The sequence below is a fragment of the Parus major genome, chromosome 21 (genome assembly GCF_001522545.3).
Source record: "Parus major isolate Abel chromosome 21, Parus_major1.1, whole genome shotgun sequence".
Taxonomy (NCBI): Eukaryota; Metazoa; Chordata; class Aves; order Passeriformes; family Paridae; genus Parus; species Parus major.
Window position 1 is genome coordinate 3,289,332 of NC_031789.1, and position 19,901 is coordinate 3,309,232.

General features: G+C 51.2%; 1 protein-coding gene across 1 annotated transcript; it reads left to right on the top strand.

The window, feature by feature from the left end:
• Nucleotides 1-351: 351 nt before the first annotated feature.
• Nucleotides 352-18,785, top strand: LOC107213699 (kazrin). Its single transcript, XM_015648415.2, has 8 exons — nucleotides 352-447; nucleotides 6,302-6,493; nucleotides 14,354-14,490; nucleotides 14,892-15,062; nucleotides 15,344-15,533; nucleotides 15,694-15,824; nucleotides 16,074-16,124; nucleotides 16,728-18,785. Exons 2-8 carry the CDS (start codon nucleotides 6,358-6,360, stop codon nucleotides 16,893-16,895), a joined length of 984 nt encoding a protein of 327 aa, XP_015503901.1. The 5' UTR covers nucleotides 352-447; nucleotides 6,302-6,357; the 3' UTR covers nucleotides 16,896-18,785.
• The last annotated feature ends 1,116 nt before the right edge of the window (nucleotides 18,786-19,901 follow it).

The window sequence follows — 19,901 nt, forward strand, 5'->3', positions numbered from 1 at the left end:
GGGCCGTGGCTCCGGCCGCTCGGTGGGTGGCAGCGGCGGGAGCGATGGATGATTCCAGCCGGGAATCATTTCCGCCGCCGGCCGGCGGCGGGTTCCTGCTCGGCCCCGGGGCTCCGGGGGAGCACCTCGGGCCGTGCGGGACAGAGCCACTCCTCCGAGCCGTGACATCAGGCGGCCGGCAAGGGGTCAAATTCCCGGCGCAGGTAGCGCTGGCCGCACTTCCGCGCAGCGCCGGGAGGCAGCGGGGAGGAGCCGCCCAGCGGGGACCCCCGGGCCCGCCGTGCCCCGCCATGCATCGGGAGCAGGGGGAGAGCGAGGCGGGGACGAGCCGCTGCCGGCAGGGCTCCGCTCCGCGCCCGGCCCATTGTCCGCCCGCCCGGGCACGGCCGGGGGCGGCCGCGGGCGATGCTCCGGCCAGGGCTCCGTGCCCCCGCTCAGCCCACGCAGGTAAGGGGGGGTCCCCGGAGGGTCCCCGGGAGCGGTCTCAGCCCGGAGTGCGCGGCTTCCCCTCGCTCGCTTTGTGCTTGGAGCTCGCTTCCTCCTGGGAGAAACAAAACAACGCCGGAGCTCGCCGGGAGCCGCCGGGGCCGCGGGGAGGGTGGCGGTGGTGGCCGCGCTGTCCCCACGGCCGGGGGCGAGGGGCTGGAGAGGGCCGGCCCGGGCGGCTCCCGGGGTCCCTCTGGGCTCCCGGAGAAGTTGGAGCGAGCCGGGAGCTGCTGGCGGAGGGCTCGGAGCCGGCTCCGGGCGCTGCCGCGGGGGTCGCAGCCCCCCAGCCAGCGGCTCCTCTGCCCTGGCTGCTTCTGGCAGCCTCCGCAGCCCCCCAGCCTGGCCCCGGAGCCCCTCTGCTCACCCTCCCACCGCCGTGCACGGGGGTTTACACCAGGTTTTATTTACTTGCATCCCCTGTGAGACACCCGCTAGCATGTGGCCAGGGCAGACAGACCACTGCGTGGTGGAAATAATCCTTATTTTGGGGGTGGGGAATGGCAGGACATGGGGGTGACCTGGGCTCTGCACATCCTGCTCCAGCTGGGTCAGTGTGTGCGGCTGGGGGTCCTGTCCTGGAGCCGTGGCCATGTGCATGCACCGAGCCCAGGCTGGTGTGTAGCTCGGGAAGTGCTCACAAGTGGTGTTTGCAAGGATTTGCTGTCACTGGGTGAAAGCTTTACCCTGAAATTCTTACAGATTGTCTGTGGCCAGGTGTGACAGCTCACTCGTAGCATTGCAGCAGCAGCACAGGGTCGATATAGAAGCTTATTTAAGAGATATCCAAATATGAAAATCCAAAATTAATTTTATTAATCCAAGAGGGTCTGCTGAGAGCCCCTGTACACACCCAGGAGGGAGCATGGGGTGGGACAGCTCCTCTGAGGTCATGGTGCACCACGATGCTGCAGAGATACTGAAGGATGTGCCTGGGATGCACAGCAGGACGGGGCTGAAGGGGTGATTTACAAATGTCAGGCCCTTGCACTCATCCCCTGGAGGGGATGATGCTGTGGGGTGGAGAGGGGGCTTGTTTTGAGCCACTGTGAGTTCATCATGGTGTCCAAGTGTTGAAGGGAGAGGTTGGATGTGTTGGCTTTGCCCCAGCAAGTCCTGGGCAGTAGCTGAGTCCTCTTACAAATGGTTTGGGCTGGAGGGACCTTAAAGCCCATCTTGTCCCACCCCGTGCCATGTGCAGGGACACCTCCCACTATCCCAGGCTTCTCCAAGCCCTGTCCAGCCTGGCCTTGGACACTTCCAGGGATCCAGAGACAGCCACAGCTGCTCTGGGCACCCTGTGCCAGGGCCTGCCCACCCTCACAGGGAAGGATTTCTTCTTAATGTCCCATCCCACTGTGCCCTCTGTCAGTGGGAAGCCATTCCCCCTTGAGCTGTCACTTCATGACCCTTGTCAGAAGTCCCTCTCCAGTTTTCTGCACCTTTGCAAGAGGGAGGTCCCAAGCTGAGAAGCTATTTAAAGATCAGAGCTGATGAGATGCTCTTTAAAATACAAACTCAGCTCATCCCTGAGTCTTGAATCTTTATTTTTTTCTAATGAGGATCTTTATGACCCTTTCATTCCTCATCCTAGGACAGAGGTGTGTGTACATGTACATTTATCCTGCTGATGTTCTGGATTAAAACACACCCTTGACTTGTGCCCAGCAAAGCAAAAACCATCTCACCGTCAAATTCACAAAAGCAGCACAAAATGCAGCTTTCACCTGAGATACTGATTCACCCACACGAGCCTCATCGTTTGTTCTGCATCCATTTTTAATATGTCCCCTCCAAAGGCAGAAATGCATGTACAGCAATCGTGTCAGCTGAGGTACATGGAAAATAAAAGGCTTTTAAATGGATGTCTTTAAAGTGATGCCAGCTCCAAGGCCAGTAAAATGCTTTGCTGCTTCGTGGAGGGTTGATCTGCTGCCCAGAGGAGTCTAAGATGGGATTTGCAGGAGCAGGAGTGGAAACTTCAGCCCCAAATGTTATCTGGAGATGTTCACCACAATTAAATAAAAGAAAACCTCATTGGCGTTGTTAACACCCATCAGTGGCTGAAGCATCAAGGATGCAGAATCCAGCAGTGCCATGGAAGCTTAATGTGATCAACTAAAATATAATTAACAGCCAATTATTTCAGTGGGAATGGTAGTTTTCATCAGTTGGTCTGGGAAATGTTTGAATTGCATTAATTTCATCTCTGCCCACTTGCAGCAGACCTGGAAGGGCTTGGAATGAGTGATGGGGCTCGTCCATGCAAGGCAATACCTCCTTTTCCTCTTGGGTAGCCAGGAATTACAGAAGGCACCCAATTCCTCTCCCCCCCCTCAAAAAAAAAAGGTTTAAAAAAAGGAGAGAAAATTTAAAAGGGACAAAAATATTGGGGAAAAAGTGCTGTGGAAGCTTTTTACATTGAGGTTGTTGCATTTAGAAGGCAATTCCTAAAGGCAGATTTTACTTTGCACCCTGATACTGACACTTGCAAGGGTGAACTGCAAAACAAAAAGTCTTTAAAAAGTATTTTCTTTTCCTGATTGCTGTTGCATCGTGTTGAGGGGTGTGTGGAGTCCCTTGTGAGGGGCACTGAGCCCTGGTCCCTACTAGAGAGAGCTGATGCTCACTCCAAACTCCTTTGCAGCTTCAAGCAGAGGCACAGCTCCATGCAGCTCATAGGAATCCCATGGAAATCCTCCCCCAGCCATCTGTGTGTGAAAGAATGAGAGGCTGAAATGAGGTTCCTGAATAATTGACCCCATTTTCCCAGCTATTGGAACTTTCCTGTAGCAATCGCTAAGAGCTGCCTGCAAATGGCTCATTTTGGGTCATTTATTTGGGTACTTAAACCTGGCAGAACAATGGGATTTTCTCCCCCCTCTTTTAAAACGAAGCTAAAATTTCCCTTTCAAGCTGAGTCTTTTAATGCAAATTATGCCAATAACATGGGGTTTCTCCATAGGACCCTTGTGAGCAGGAGGTGCTGGAAAGGTGGGATGGAAGCTTGGGGGAGAGTGATGGAGAGCACATGCTCTGTGCTGGGGGGGAAGGTGCTTTGAGGGGGAAAACTGGTGTGATTTTGGTGGGCAGAGTACCAGAGGAAGCATTGGAGTGATGGAAATACTGTACACAAGTGAGTGTCGTTGCAGGTACTTGCCCAGAGAATTTGTAGCTGCCCCTGGATCCCTGGAAGTGTCCAAGGCCAGCTTGGACAGGGCTTGGAGCAGCCTGGGGTAGTGGAAGGTGTCCCTATCCATGGCAGGGGGTGAAACAAGATGAGCTTTAAGCTCCTTTCCAACCCAAACCAGTTTGTGATTCCATGACATTGGCAGGAGCCCTGAGAGGGAGTTGGAAAGAGGGATTTTCCTATCAAACCCTGGCTGCATGGATTGTGCTTTCCAATTTTTTGCATATAAATATATGTGTGTATATATATATATATATTTAAATCGGATTTAGCTGAGCCATACATAATATATATGTAGCAAATATAACTATATATTGCAAAGCATATTCTTTTTCTCTACATATATATATATATATATATATATATATATCTCAAATTATATGTCTAAAAAAGCAAGAATTTTGGATTTCTGGCTGATCAATAGCTCAGGTTCTCCATAGCTTTGGCTTGCAGCTGGCAGCGTGGGGAGCATGGTGCTGCATGCTTCTCTCCAGATTACATCTGTAGTTTCTCATGGATCTCAGATTTTAATCCTTCAGCAGTTTCTGCCTGGATCAGGAGCTGACTCCTAAGTGGGGATGAAATCCCTTTGTTGCCTGTTTTGGAGGAGAGATGATTTTCAGTTTTTTCAGTGTTTCTAACCATGACCAGAAGGGACCAGTGCATTTCTGGAGAGCTGCACTGGGAAGTGCATTACAGCACCTTGGGCCATGCCCAAGAACCTCTCTGGAATTCCTTGCTGCAGAATTCCCCCCTGGGCTGTCCTTGGTCTTGTTTCCCCTTTCCTTTCCCAGATCACTTCCTGCTGGGTGGGGATTTTCTTGGTTCTCACCAAAATGCTGCAATTTGCAGGAATCCATCAGCACAAATCACCCCTGTGCAAGCTGCCCTGCCTGCATCCTCATCTGCAGGTTAATTTTTTTTCCCAGGAATAGCCCTTGGTGAAGTGGCACATAAGGAAAGGTGAAAATGAGTTATAAGAAGGGGGAAAAAAAATAGCAATTTGTTGCAGCCAGGGGTATTTTGTGGGGCTGTAGGGGGCTTTTTGTCACTGGGGAAGGCACTGGGTAGGTTTTGCACACTAAATACTCCACCATGTGTGAGCCCTCCACATCCTCTCAGGGTTCCCAGAGGCTGCAGGGGACACGCTGCATTTCTCCCATCCCTGGGGAAGATCCTGTTGGCCTTGGCCGCCTCCAGCTCTTGCTTTTTGCACGGATTTCAAGAAACCACTTTGGGCCGCACCAAATCCCCCAGCCCGGAGCTCGACTGTTCCTCATTAGTGACTTTATTGCTAAATAATTTACAGAATGGGGCCTTGCCAGTTTTCATTTGGGAAGCATTTCAAGTATGTGCAGTAGATTTTATGCCTTCCTGGTGCAGCTGCTGGGGGGAGCTGCCTCTCCCTGTCCTGCCGCCGGCGTCACCTCCGCGAGCGCTGCCGGAAAGGAAACGGCCCAAGCACGTGCAGAGGGACCCAGGGAAGAATAAGGGGGAAAATCCCTGTGTTCCACATCCAGTTGCTACGCTGGGGAAAGGACACAACCACTGTGGTTTGGGGAGGAGGTGTTTGGTTTAATTTCTGTTTCGTTTTTCTGGTACCTGTGATGTGTGTGCTGATGAGGTCGTTTTTTCTCCCCGTGTCCACAATGCCAACCCAAGAGGATGTGGATGTCCCATCCCTGGAAATGTTCAAGTCCATGTTGGACTTAGAGCAGTCTGGTGTAGTGGAAAAAATCTCTGCCTGTGTCAGGGGGTGGGACTGGATGGTCTTTAAGGTCCCTTCCAATCCAATTCCTATGGAATCAATAAGCCAGTTTGGGATGTGAAAGGGTTTTTACTCCCCCATTTTTAAAGGGGAAATAAAGCAAAGCCAGACTCAGAGGGAGGATTGCAGCAGTACCTGCACAGCCCAAAAGTGCAGTTGCAGGATGGGGGTGATGGGTGCAATGTGGAAATAGCAGAAAAGCACTTTATTACACTAAACAGTGGGTGCAGCTGTAGGAAACGAGGTGCTGGAGCTTTCCTCCAGTGCCTGCTGTGGAGGGGATCCCAGCTGGGTTCTGCTGTGATGCTCCTGCTTGGAGGAGTGAGCAGTCACTGGTGTAAATCTGTAAAATTCAGGATTTGGGGCTGTGGATGGAAGTGCCATCTTCCCTTTTCCAGTCTCACAGTGGTTTTATTGAGTGTGCCCTGAGCATGTGGGTGGCTGGAGACAGAGCTGAGATGTGTGGGAGCTCAGGAGACTGTTGGACCCCAGCCCTGTCAGTGAGTGGTTTGGATAGGAAAGTCCTTCTTGATTTCTTCTTACTATTCTTACTACATATTAACATCTATTTTTATATTTTTTTAATGCAAAAGCCATCATGCAGTGGAGGCTCCCCACCTCCCTCCTGGTGCCTTCCCATCACACCCATCCTGCTGGTGCAGGTGCAGGAGGTGCAGTCCCAGCGAGGTGGGACTGGGGTAGTGGCAGTGCTAGCAGGTTTTGGGCTGTGCAGAGCAGTTTTGCCAGCAGGGAGGGGCCACCCCAGCAGCGTTTCCCCAGGGTTTGAGTTTGCAGCGGGACGCGGGGCCGTGCCGGGAGCCGTCACTCACTTCCTCGCATTGTGTCTCTTCTTCCTCCAGCGCTGCTGCGGGAGGAGGTGGCCCAGCTGCAGGAGGAGGTCCACCTGCTCCGGCAAATGAAGGAAATGCTGGCCAAGGACCTGGAGGAGACTCACGGCAGCAAATCCCCGGAGGTGCTCTCGGCCACCGAGCTGAAGGTGCAGCTGGCGCAGAAGGAGCAGGAGCTGGCGCGTGCCAAGGAGGCTCTGCAGGGTAAGGGCTGTGCCTCCCTCTGCTGCGCCTCTCCCCGGCACCCAGAACTTCCAAAAAGCTGATTAATGAGGGAAGGAAAAGCCATCCTTTCCACTGGGACTCTGCAGAGTGCCTTCACCTGCTGCTCCTTGGTTTGGTGTCCCTGGGACGCCCTTGCTCTCCTGCCCTGCCAAGGGGTGGTGTGGGGCTGGGAAATGACATCTGAGGGCTGATTGCAGCACTGCAGAGGAATTCCTCCACATCTGTAGAGTAGAGCCAAGGCAGCAGCTGAAATGCAGCTGGAGATGGCATTTGGGTTGGATTTGATCCCCTTGGACTTGTAAAAGGGAAGCTGCAAGTTTCCTATGACTGCAACTTTCCTTGTCCCACGTGGAGTTACCTCCAGGTGACGTGGGGGGGGTCTCCTTCTTCCTTCATGCCTGATTTTGGGAGATTTTTGTGGCAGTCAGGGCTGTGCCATCCCTTCCTCACCAGCACAGCAAACCCTGGGACTGGGGTGTGTTGAGCAAAACACAACATTGCAGCTTTTCCACTTTAAAACCACACTGACAATAAATCCAGGCAGGATGGTTTGTTAGCTGGAGCCAGGGGATGATCCTGAGCAGGGAAGGCTCTCACTCGTCAAAGCCTGGCAGTGCTGCAGCTCTAAATATCATCTCAAATCCCCAGCACAGCGAGTGGAGCTTGCTCTTGTCAGCTCGTGTTTGCGGATTATGAGGAGAAGCTGTCAGAAGTTTTCAGGCTCACAGGCTGAGCAGCACGTGGGGAGCTCTGGGGCCTCTGCATCTCCCCCTGTCCAGGATGCTGAGATGCTCGGAGGTGCAGGGAATTGGGCTGAGTCAGTGTTTGGGGAAAGAACTTCAGAAGATTTTGGTATCGCTCTGTGATGGACAAAGACATCCCTATGTATCAGCAAGAGCCAAAATACCCCCAAAATCCTGCTTCCCCCCATGCCACCAGGACAGCCTCAGGCAGCAGGAAATGCTCTGGGTTTATAGAACTGTAATTGGAGGAGAAAAACTGTAATTAGGGAATATTTGCTCCATGTGGATGGGGCGAGGGGGAAGTGCTGATAAATGCAAAATGCTGAAAAGCAGAACTGTTAAAATACTAGTTACAAAAAAAAAAATAAGAAAAAGAAGTCATCTCAGAAGCTGCAATGAGGTTGTGTGTGTTTCTGTGGAGGATAGTCCAGAGAAAAAGTGCTTTTGGCTTGAAAATTATGAATAGTTTTAGGAATATAATGTTTGGGTTTTATTGGGCTTTTATTTGCCAATATTCAAGCCTCTGAGCTTGGTTTTCAAGGATTTCTCTGTAGGTGTAGCTAGGAAGAGAGAATCTCAGTTGGCACTTGGATGGACACATAGCAAGAAGCTTTTCTCAATTGATGCTCCTTCCGTGTCCTGCAATATTGAGAAGTTTTTGTGGTTTTGGGAAAGTTGTCCAGGCAGGATCTGGGCTGGAGGCTCTGGGCCTCAGAGCAGGCTTGGCAACAGTGACTGAGATGGATAACTTGAAAACGAGATCAGCAGCTGGAGGGGAAAAAAATCCTTTTTCCTTTCTGTGAAAAATTGTCCAGAGAGAAATGTAGCCAAAAATGGAGGAAAAACAGTCTGGTGACTGGTACTGCCAGGGGAGATGGATCTGCTGATGGCCACAGGAGGAGAGTCATGGCTCTGTAGTAAAGAACTGCAGGATAAGGCCATGCCAGGAGCACAGGGAAACTTGGCCACTCTGTTCTGCACTTTAGGGATCTGTGTCAGTTGTGTCCTGCAGCCAGAGCAGCTCCTCCTCACAGCCTGCATTCCTGCATCCCCCATCCCACATCCTCACCAAAGGCTGCCCCACATCCAGCAGCATTGGCTGCAGCATCCCTGCAGCAGCCCATGGTCCATGGTGGGTCCTGTGGAATGTCATTAGTGGATAAATTATATGGAAATCTGTCATCACTGCTGGCTCTGAGCCTGGAAGTGCAGCACAGCTGGTTCAGATGGATCTTGGCTCACCAGGCCACGCTGCAGAGGGAAGCAGAGAGGATTTGCTGAGAGGGTTTGCTCTTGGGGGCTCCAGCAGTTTTTAAGAGTCTTTATTTTGCACAACCACACAGGGTTTGGTTAGTGATGGTCTCCATGGAGGGTGGGTTCATTGTCCCCCTTTGGAGATGCATTTCCAGCCCTTCCCAACAGCATTTGGCACAGGATAAGCCTGTGCTGCATCTTCCCTGTGCTGTGCTAACAGGTCCTTGCTGTGGAGGGTGGGAGCACTGATCTGGCCCAGCACAGGGTGCTCTGCAAGAGCAACTTAACCAGTTTCTTTATTTCTGTCAGCTGTGCTTTGTGCATCCTTAATCTGCTTTTTCCTGGGCTAATTCCATCTCTTGAACTTTATTAAATCCATTAACATTAACTGAACTCCCACAGTGCTACATCCCACTGCCCTCTCCACTTCTGCCACAGCTGTGACTCTGAATTAGTTGTTATTTCCCCCATCCTGGCTGGAAAGGTGTGGATATGGTCTGGATTTCTGGTGTGGAAATCCCTGATGGGAGAAGTTGCAGACAGCTTTATTACTGCTGGTCCTGCTGTGGGCAGGGACCGTGCCCAAGCGCCTGGGGGACTCGAGGAGCCTCTTGGCTGGGTGACATCCATGAGCATGTGGGCTAATGGCAGAAACCCCATTTCTGGGAAGGTTTATCCAATATGCTGGAGCTTGCCTGCGGGATTATCACACAGAGAGCAAACCTGGTTTCTGTTTCCTTTTTGAGTGTCAGGGTGGAAACCTCAGGCTGGCTTTCCCTGGAAAGGCATGAACCAACTTCATGTCTGCTCCACAACAGGGTTGTAGCCTGCTTTTCTCCCTCCCTCACCTTCATCTCAAAGCTGTGACTACCCAGGAATGGTATTTGGGCTGGGGAAAGCCTCCTACAGAGATCCACAGCACCCTCAACTTCCTGCAGTGAGGGGTGGGTAGCAAAGAGATGCATGGATGGGTGTCCCAGTGGATGGATGACCCAGAAGATGGGGGTTCCATCAGAAGGATGTCCCAGAAGGATGTGTGACCTGGCAGAAGGGTGTCCCAGAAGGATGTGTGACCTGGCAGAGGGGTGTCCCAGAAGNGGGTGTCCCAGAAGGATGTGTGACCTGGCAGAGGGGTGTCCCAGAAGATGGGTGTCCCACTGGGTGGATGTCCTGACTGATGGATGTCCCAGCCATGGACCCAGCCAAGAAAGCCATCTCCACTATAAGGACATGGATCTCTACAGAAAACCTGTTGTTCTCATTTGAAAACCCACCTGAAGTTTTCAGAAGCCTTGTTGACTGCTGGCTCAGGTTTGGAAAGCTCTTGGCTGTTACCAGGTAAACTCCCCCAAGGAGAATCACCTCACCGAACTTTTTCCTGAAATTTGACATTGGGCTGTAATTTCCTGCCTGCTCTGTACCTCCACACACCCAGGAGCGAGTTCTGGCTCTGCCTGACACCACAGAACGTTGATGTGTTCAACATCAGGATCCTCCTGATGGTGACAGCTGCCCCAGGGACCCCACGTGCCTCTTTAATTGCAAAGCAAGGAGCAGCACCACAATCCTGATTTTATGGGTTAGTCATGGTGACAATATTGGATTTCATGGCTGCAAGGAAGAAACAGGAGAAATTAAGTGAATGTTAATGGGTCAGGATGGGTTTGCACGTTCCTTTTGCACGGGGCATCGCTGGGGTTCCAGCTGTGCTCCCCGAGGATGCCCTTCCCTGCACTGGAAAATAAGTGTGTGATTCAGTAAGTGATAAAGTCATCTCTGGTTCTGTTCCTGGCATGAAAATTCACATTGTGTGGGGTGAGAGAAGGACTTGGAAGTGGGTGGGAGTCACAAGAAGCTGCTCTTTGGAGTTCAGGGGTGTGCTGCATCTTCTGCCAGTGCCCTGGTGTGTGTCTGGGCATTGCTGCTTCACCCAGGAGTGTGAAACTGGGCAGAGATGCTGCTTTTATGGTTCAAACAGTCCTTCTTCATCTAATATCCCATTATGAAGGTAGTCAAACTAATTATTACTCATATGTCATCCAAGGGAACCTCAGCTGGGTGGTGGGGCCTGCACCTCATAGGGCCAGGGGTGGGATGTCACTGATCCTTCTTGTGGGTCCCTTCCACATCAGGATGTTCTGTAACTGATATCCCCTTAATCTGATCCTGTTAATTTCAAAGGGGGAGGGCAGTATTTAGAGCAGCTTCCATCCTGGGGGAGATGCCTGGGTTTAGGATACAGGAGCTGATTCCCAGCTGGAAGCTGCTGGATGGTGAGATCAGCCTGGGGCCACGGGGTGGTGCCACTTCCAGTGGTGGCATCTCTGGGTGGTTCCAGCCCTGCTGCTGCCCCAGACTGGGCTGTGCCTCTCCAGGGGAATGACTGGATTTTGGCTCCTCACATAGAGCTGGGAATAAAAGGCACTGATGGGGTGGATTTTGAATTGTTTTGGCTGCAGGAGGAGCCCGGTGCCGAGCCGGTCCCGCTCCATCCCTGTGTCCATCATTCCTCTCCCAAAGGACCGAGGGGAGGATCGAGTGGCAGGAGGTGGAAGCTCAAATAACAGGAGGGAAGGGTGACCTGGTGCAGGTGGGGGTGGTGGGGAGAGCTGGGGGGGCTCACCCAGCTCATCCCAACCCATCTCCCCCATCCCTTGCTGAGCTGCCAAGGGGGGCTGCTGGGTCCCCCCTTTCCTTCTGCCCTGTGCTTTGGGGGAGGGCAAAATTAATAATGCAGGTAGGAGAAGTAGTTTCCACTCATGGTCTGGGTTTAGGATTTCTTCCTTCTTTTCTTGGGTTTATGAAGAGGTCAGAGGTTTGGCCAGAGCCCACTGTGCCGATGGGCTGGGGGAGTTTATTTGGATACTTGTGGGGGTTTGGGATACAGAAACCAGGCCCTGGATCATCAGATTAAAGGAAAAAGCCATTTCACCTCCTCAGATGGCCCTGATAGCCAGGGAAAATCTGCTTTATCCCTCCTTGGCTGGCCATGGATTGCAAGGCTCGTTTTCCCCGACCGAGTAATTAGCTGGGCTTGTTTGCTAAGGACGAATTAAGCTGCTGCAGCAAGTGGGGCTCGGTCCAGGAGCTGCTGGCAGCCCTCACAGCTCACTTCTGCCTCACTTTTTATTTTCCTCCTGCCTTTTTTCAATTAATTTCCTATTAATTTGGTTCGGAATGAAGTTCTCAAATGACTGATAAATCTTCTTTAAGCTTAGGAGCTAATCGTTCTTGGAGGAAGGAGAGCAATAGAGGGGAGCAGAAAAAGTCTGTTAATTTCAGCAAATCTCTCAAATATGAAATGCAACAAATGGTAAATTGTCCTGTTGGGTTAATAGGAAAAAAATCTGCTCTTTCAATACCCAAACCTCATAATCTTCTTGTAATACTGATACACTGGCATGAATATTGGTAACTACATCAATACATATTCAACTTTGGGAGATAGTTGCCCTTCTTCTAATAGTACTTCACAGCATTTTCAGTTTTTTTATTGGCAAGTGATTAAGTGTTTTCTGTAAATCTTTAAGGGCCACGAGCACTGCCACTAATTAAAGGAGTTTGTATGCTATAGGGGACTCACTATTTAATTAAATTCATTAGGATTCTTTTGTCGCCTCCAGCATCAGAGATTGGCAAATGTGACTTAAACTTTTATAAGAGCCTCCCAGTATCCTTGAGGAAATTAAATTTTACATAAATATAAATATAAGTGTCTGTGAGGTCTGGATCTTACCCCAGTGTGGTTTGGTCAACTTACCATGAATTTTTCTTTTTTAGCAAGTTTTTAGTTCCTGTGAAAGAATTGGGCAGGGGAAGGTGGTGGTTAAATACACACAGGCAGTGGCAAAGGGCTTTTTCAAAGACATGGGCGTGGTTGTGATTGTTTTTAGAGGGTTTCTGTAGTAATTTCCTAAGATGGGAAAAAAGCAAGGGAAGTCCTGGTGTCAGAAGAGGCTGAGTTGTCCCAGGAGGAGTCATGTTCATGGAAATGGGCAAGGAAGACTCCCAAGAGCTCCTTGTCACAGGACAATGTGAATTTTTGCAGCATTTCCTACCTCATTTTGTGGTTTTGGTGTTCTGATTTATCTCCAGTGCTTAATGGCAGAATAGTTGGTCCAAAGAGTTTCATCTCTTGGATTTTAACAGATAAAAATCTCTATAGTCTGAAGCACATCTCCTTCTTCCTCCACTATTTAGTCTAATTTTTCCCCATCTTTTTCTCCTCTCACCTGCAAACCCCCTCCTTTCCTTACAGCTCCATTCCAAGCACTTGATTTATTGTTCATCTTCCCAGCACACACTAAGAGTGAGAAACAGTCAAAAAAGTAGAGTAAAACCTGTGCACAGAAGTTCATACCTGAGTAAACCTCTTCTCAAGGCTGTGGTTGTGACAAGCTGGGGTGGGATGTGGGAGCTGCACAGGGTGTGGGATTGGGGGAGCTGATTTTGGGGTCTGTTCCAGCTCTTGTGCAGGGCTGGGTGATCCCTGCTGTCAGGTTATTCTGCCTGAGGGTGCCTGGGGCTTCACTGCACAGCAAATAATGATGCTCTCCCTGCTTGGTGGGAGACTGGAAGGTGGAAGTGCCTTTTGAGGGTTCCCAGCAGAGCTCCCCTGTGCTGGGTGAAGCAAAGGCTCAAAGCCAAGGATGCCAAGGGTGCATGAAGGAAATTAATTCCCCTTTCAGAGTGGTTTCCTTGTCTTTCTTACATTGCCTTTATTATCCCCAGGTGTTGAGTGGAGCCCAGATGTACCTTAGGTGCAGTTTAAGCCCCCAGATGAAGTGACTCATTACGGGGAGTAGAAAACACAGCGTGGGCTGAAACAGCCACTGTGATCTCTGTGATGGAGAAAGGTTGGATGTGTGCATGGGGACAGCTCTCAGATGCTGCACCATCTTCTGGCAGCTTCTGTAGTGGTCCCTGGTGGCTCTGGGGTTGTTCTTTTCTGGACAGTTTTGGGGGCATCCAGGACTTGTTTAATAATACAAACAGCAGTTTGCCAGACTCAGTGGTTCAATACGATGAGGGCAGAGGGTGTTTCATGGCATCCCTGAGCTAGCAGCACTGGCTCAGGGTGGAAAAGCAGGAATATGTAATGAAATATTTGTGATCTGATTCCTAAACTGGGTATTATTTTGGTGGGGTGGGGTGTGTCTGGAGCAGGGAGCCACAGGGCACTGCTGCAGCACTGCCAAGGACCAGGCTCAGTACTGGGTAAAGCACTGATGTTCAGAAGTGACCAGATGAATCTCCTACATGAGATTTCTGTAATTCTCCCTGGATTGCCAGCCTCCCACAGCTGTCCCAGGCTCAGTGGTCAGTAAACATCCCTCACTGGTACAATGAGGAGGGAAAACATGAAGGTTTTGGGTTCCTCTCAGGGCTGTTGAAACACTCATCACATCCCACATGCCTCTGCTCCATCCCCTTATCCTGACACAGCAGCACTGAGCTGGAGGGGACACTTGGGGAGCCGTGCCCTGGGTTCGTGGGAGCGCTCCAGAATCCTGCTAAAAATAAACCAGTTTGTGGTTTATTTATCCTGGAAAGGGAACAGCAGGTTTTTCCTGCACCAGGCCCCAAGGCTGAGGCTGCAGTTTTACTCCCAAACCTCCTTTTCCAGGGTGTGAGCTGCCCCTTGGAGGATGGGCAGTGGTGAGGAGCCACAGTGGTGACGTGATGGGCATCTTGAGGGGTGCAGCGATGGAGGTGAATTGGGAATCTTCTCCCATCCCAGCCCCTAGGATTGTCATTTTGGTGCTTTTTCCGTGAAAAACAAAAGAGATGAAGTCAAGGGGCTGCCATGCCTCCTGTGCTGGAGTCATCCTCTCTCCCACAGCCATGAAAGCCGACCGCAAGCGCTTGAAGGGGGAGAAGACAGACCTGGTGAGCCAGATGCAGCAGCTGTACGCCACGCTGGAGAGCCGAGAGGAGCAGCTCCGGGACTTCATCCGCAACTACGAACAGCACAGGAAAGTGAGTGCAGGGCCCAGCACCAGGGTCTCATGGCACAGAAGGCTGGCAGCAGGTTGAGTGTGAAACCTGGTTTGTCATCTGGCAAAATCCCACTAAAGCCCCAGCTGGACTCTTGATGGAGTTGGGGTGGGCCACAGCAGGTTAAGGTTAAATAAATGCTGGAGGAAATAGAGCCAGACTTGGAGAAATTGGTGCACCAGGTGCACAGTGAGCATTTCTTTTTGGGGACCGGCTGCATTCCAGATCTCCCCAAAAGGGGTTGACATCCCTGCCAGCACAGGGCTCCTGTGACACCTGCAGATGCTGCTCGTGGTTGTGTGGTCCCCCAGGGGGTTGTGACAGAGGGGTTCTTGGTAGCACATGGATTTTCCCTTCCTGATGGCCACCCCCTGTCCCGGCAGGAGAGCGAGGACGCGGTGAAAGCCCTGGCCAAGGAGAAGGACCTCCTGGAGCGGGAGAAGTGGGAGCTGCGGCGGCAGGCCAAGGAAGCCACGGACCACGCCAGCGCCCTCCGCTCCCAGCTCGACCTGAAGGACAACCGCATGAAGGAGCTGGAGGCCGAGCTGGCCATGGTGAGCTGGATAATTAATATAGATCTGTGTGTTTGCTGCACTGCTGCAATTCTGAGAGAAAAATATTCCATCTCTCCAAATGAGCTTGAGATCCTTGGCACAGGAAGCATCACTCAAAAATAACTTGATATCCCTGGCATGGCAAGCGGCGCAGTTGGGATCTTTACTTGCCCAGGGGAGGGTGGTTTGGTGTGCAGCACGTTGCTGCTTGTTCTGCTGCTCCAGGAAACGTTCATACAGTTTTCCCACTCCATCACCACCACCTCCATGTCTTTCCCCAGGCCAAGCAGTCCCTGGCTACGCTGACCAAGGACGTTCCCAAGCGCCATTCCCTGGCCATGCCGGGCGAGACGGTGCTGAACGGGAACCAGGAGTGGGTGATGCAGGCTGACCTCCCGCTGACCGCCGCCATCCGGCAGAGCCAGCAGACCCTCTACCACTCCCACCCCCAGCACTCTGCGGACCGGCAAGGTGGGCACCCCGTGCATCGGGACATGGGCGAGGTCTCAGAGCCAAACCCCTTCTGGGGAGGAATGGAGATGGTCAGAACCGCTCCTCCCCAGAGGTGTTTTTGTTAGTGCCTCAGAGGCTTTGCTGGTGTTAATTCCCTGTTTTCCCCGCTGCCTTCCAGCGGTCAGAGTGAGCCCCTGCCATTCCCGGCAGCCGTCCATCATCTCCGACGCCTCCGCGGCCGAGGGCGACCGCTCGTCCACACCGAGTGACATCAACTCGCCCCGGCATCGAACGCACTCGCTCTGCAATGTAAGGCCTGCCTGCTGTGGTGCCCTGCTGCTCTGGGGAGATGGGCTCTGGGGATTCTGTGCGGCCTCTGTTGCCCAAAACAGCGTCGGGTTGGGAGTGGGGAGCACACTGGGGCTTGGCTGACCTGGAAAGCTGCTGCCCTGAGCTTTATCCCAGCCCCACTGCACTTCAGCTGCCTTTTGCCCTGGGGGTGGAGGGTCTTGGGCTGTGTTGGGGTTGATTCAATGACTCCATCTCCTTGTGCCATAGGGGGACAGTCCTGGACCGGTACAGAAGAACTTGCACAATCCAATCGTACAGGTAGGGCACAAATCCTCTCAAATGCTGCTTGTGAGACCCCTTCCTGTGCTAGAAAGTACTTGGGGGTGGTGGATCAGAGGCACCAGTTTGGGATGAATGGAAGTCATCCTGAATTGTAAGTCTGGGAAGTCTCATATTCCCATAATTTGCCCCAAAGTCCAGGTAGTGCCGAAGGCATTCACTGAGCTCAGGCAGATCGCAGTGTTGATTTTTATAAGGTCCAGCCAAAGCATGTTATTCTTCTGTATTTGGCCCTAAAACACTGGGATATTTTGCAATCCAGACAGATGCTCTGGCTATTCCCAGAGCTGGAGTCCTGATCCAGTTGAATTAAAGAGGCCAAAATCCCATAACTGTGGAGAGAGGGCTCAGTTTAACTGCAAATTCCAGCACACAGGCTCCAGGAATATTATTGTATTTTGGTCCAGGATCTTAACATTACTTTGAATCTGGATGAAAATATTTTGTGGGATCTGGATGCAAATGTTTTTGAGACCTGGACTCAAATGTTTTGGGACTGGGACCACATGGTCCATCATCCTTGACGCGAAAAGCAATAAAGAAAAAGCTGGATGCCCAAACTTTTGTCTCCTCCTTTCACAGTCTCTAGAAGACCTGGAAGACCAAAAACGGAAAAAGAAGAAAGAGAAGATGGGTTTTGGCTCCATCTCCAGGGTGTTTGCACGGGGGAAGCAGCGCAAGTCCCTCGATCCCGGTCTCTTCGACGGGACGGCCCCCGACTATTACATCGAGGAGGACGCGGACTGGTGACGGCACCGGAGCCTCTCCCGGCCCTGCACATGTACATATCCCATATTCCATATCCCACACCCCGTCCCACCTGTGGACGTGTTACCTGTTGTCTTGGGAGCGATGCAGCCGTGTCGTAACTTCAGTTTTTTTTCCTCTTTTTTCCACAGTTTGGTTTTTTTTTTGGTTTTTTTTCTATCCCGGTAACTCCTTTGTTGTCGCTTCAGTTTGTCAGTTTGGGCTGGGTTTTTTTTTTTCTTGTTTTGGGAGGGTTTTTTGTTGTTTTTTTCTTGTTCTTTTGACAAAACTTGAAACTTGAAGGACTGCTGTGTCTCTGTAAATATGAGAAATATTGTGCACTTTGTGCTTGTGACGTCTCTTGTCCGAAACCCGCTGTTTTCCGGAGCCCAGCCCGCGGGATGTCCTCTCTTGGGGACAAAGGACCTGCCCAGCTGAGGGATCTCAGAGAGAAAACACACAAAAACAACAACAAGAAAATCTCCTTCGCTGTGATGTCTTCCTGGCCGAGCCCCGCGGAGGCGACCCGGGCTGGTTGTTACGCCTGCCGGTCTGGAAATAAGTGTTTTAACGTTCCTTTTTAGTTGTTTTAATTTATTTGCACAAACCCAGAGGAGCTATTCTAACTAAATTATTGCAGAAGTTTTGGGATTTTTATATTTTTCCACGTCGGTTGGGATGGGGCGGGGAGGAGGAAGGGGGTGTTTGTACTGTACTGTCCTGGGAAGTTGCTGTTGGGGGGGATTGGGGCTGTGGACCCCCCAGCCCGGGCTCCCTCAGCTGCCCCAGAAGCACTTAACGCCTTGGAAAACGCAAACCTGAACACGTGCCGGGAAATCAGACAGGGGCAAGCAAGTGGAAGCTTTGCCCACTGTTCTTCCCTGCTTTTTGGGGGGGCTCACCCTTTGCTTCAAGTAAAATTTAGGGGGATCCGGCACGAGCTGGGAGCGGGGGAAAGGTGATATCCTGAGATATCCCCTATCCCAAGACACTGCCCAGTAGGGCCGGCCACCCCGCCCCAGTGTGGGGTGTCACTGCCGTCAGAGGGGGCTGGGGAAATCGGTACGAGTCCCCACCAGGGAGGTTTTTCTGGCTCTGGGGTGATTTGGAAGCACAGGTGGAGCTTGTTTTTCCAAATCCCTCGGAAATGCCCCCAATCCACCCCCCCGGCGCGGCGGCCGCTTCCCCTCCCCACTAACACGTGCCGCGCTCTGCTTATGCCAAGATAAGTACCTTATGCTTTAATGCTTACAATATAATTTTAAGCTCTTAAAAAAAAAAAAATGTATTAAGATTTATTTAATGAACTATAATAGTGTATTATTTTTCTTAATTGCGATACGTGCGCCCTGGTTGAACAGAAAAAGGGTATTTTGTCTTAAATCACCGAAATAAACCGATGCCCTCGCGCTGTGTATCCATTCCAAGGGATGATGCAGAGAGGCCATGGAGGGGGTGACAGAGGGACCAGCCCCCCTGGGCTCTCCTGGGGTGGCAGGGCAGGCTTTGCCCCATGGCATCTTTTCTCTGCAGAGAAGCATTTTTATACATTTTTGTTGTTTTTTGGGGTTTGTTTTAGTTTGGTTTTTGTTTTGGTTTTTTTTTTTGTTCTCCTTGCATTTTTATAATTTAAACTCTAAACCACCAGAACAGATGAGAGATCTCCTTGTTATCGAGTAATTTCCTTTGCATTTCAGCTTTTTTGTAAATTAGGAAGTAATTCTAAAAATTACTAAGAGGATGATTTATTTAAAAGAGAACTTTGCTAAATAGCATATGAATTATGGGTAACATTAGATTTAACTTTTCCCCCTGTGAGCGGGGGAGAATTCTTGAAGGCATGGATGCAAATATAAAATTATAAAAGATCTAAATAAAGCTTATTTTAAAGTATGGATGAACTCCATGTGGTTTAATTGGAGAGCCTGGATGGGTGTTGGCATCTCTGTCGTGGCACAGGGTGCAGGACACCCAGAGCACCTCGTGATTTTCGGGGGCTCTGGGTTGATGGGAGGATTCAGGAGGAGGCTGGGATTGTCTGCATCTGCATGAAGTGGGGATTTCAAGGGTTTAAGGTAAGTAAGGACATCAGGAAATGTCCTGCTCAGATATGGAAAATATAATGAGAACCAAAAACGGCAGAAAGGATGGCGAAATCAGAAAATGTTGTACTCTAACTGGATAAATTATTGTTATCAATGTACATGTTGATAAATTGTCATTATCATTGTCATTACTATTATTCAGTTTACATTGGTCACCTGTAGGGCTGTACCAGCACTTCCAGTGGGGCCTGATGCTGTTTTGGGGTCTGGCTGTTTTGCAGGCTGGAGCAAAGGCAACCTGCAATGAGTTTTAAGCCCATAATCAGGGTACAGATCAAGAGATGTACCTTTTCTTCTTTTTTTTTTCCAACAGCCTCCTGGGTTTGGGAGCAGCTGCAGAGCAGGTAAGAGCCACCATAATCTGAAATGGGGAGAACTGGAGCAGAGAAAAATTGGAAAAACTCAGGAGAAGCCAGCTGGCTCTCCAATTCTATCACCTGCAGCTGGAATCCAGCATTGATGGGAACTACAGGTGGCATTAAAGGGCAGCTGCTGAGCACGGCAAACATGAGCTGGGCACAGACCATGGTGGGATTTGCTGCTCTTGGAGCAGTTCCCTGAGGTTTGGTGCTGCCCTCTGTGCATGGGATTGGGTGCAGGTGCTCATCCATCCCATCTGTGGTTTTAAAAGTTTTGGGAGGCAGGAACAGGTCAGAGTGCCACAGCTGTCCTGGCAGGGCTCCTGCCCCTGTGCTGTGGGGACCGTGCCAGAGCCTGTGTGGGTGACACAGGGGTCACCTGCAGAGCCACAGCAAGCAGAGCAGTCACACTCGCTGTGCCCGTGGTGTCCTGGCCTCAGGGGGGCTCTTTGGGTGCCTTTGTCCCCCCAGCCCCAGCCTGCTCTTCCCTGTGACACAAACTGGGAGCTGTGGTCATGCAGGAGCCTCATCCCTGCTGCTGCATC

What these genes read in the sequence shown, in the direction of transcription:
- LOC107213699 (XM_015648415.2), top strand. Translation starts at nt 6,358, where the DNA reads ATGAAGGAAATGCTGGCCAAGGACCTGGAGGAGACTCACGGCAGCAAA. An exon ending in GAACGCACTCGCTCTGCAAT is followed by an intron (nt 15,825 to 16,073) that starts GTAAGGCCTGCC and finishes CTTGTGCCATAG; the next exon opens with GGGGACAGTCCTGGACCGGT. An exon ending in TGCACAATCCAATCGTACAG is followed by an intron (nt 16,125 to 16,727) that starts GTAGGGCACAAA and finishes CTCCTTTCACAG; the next exon opens with TCTCTAGAAGACCTGGAAGA.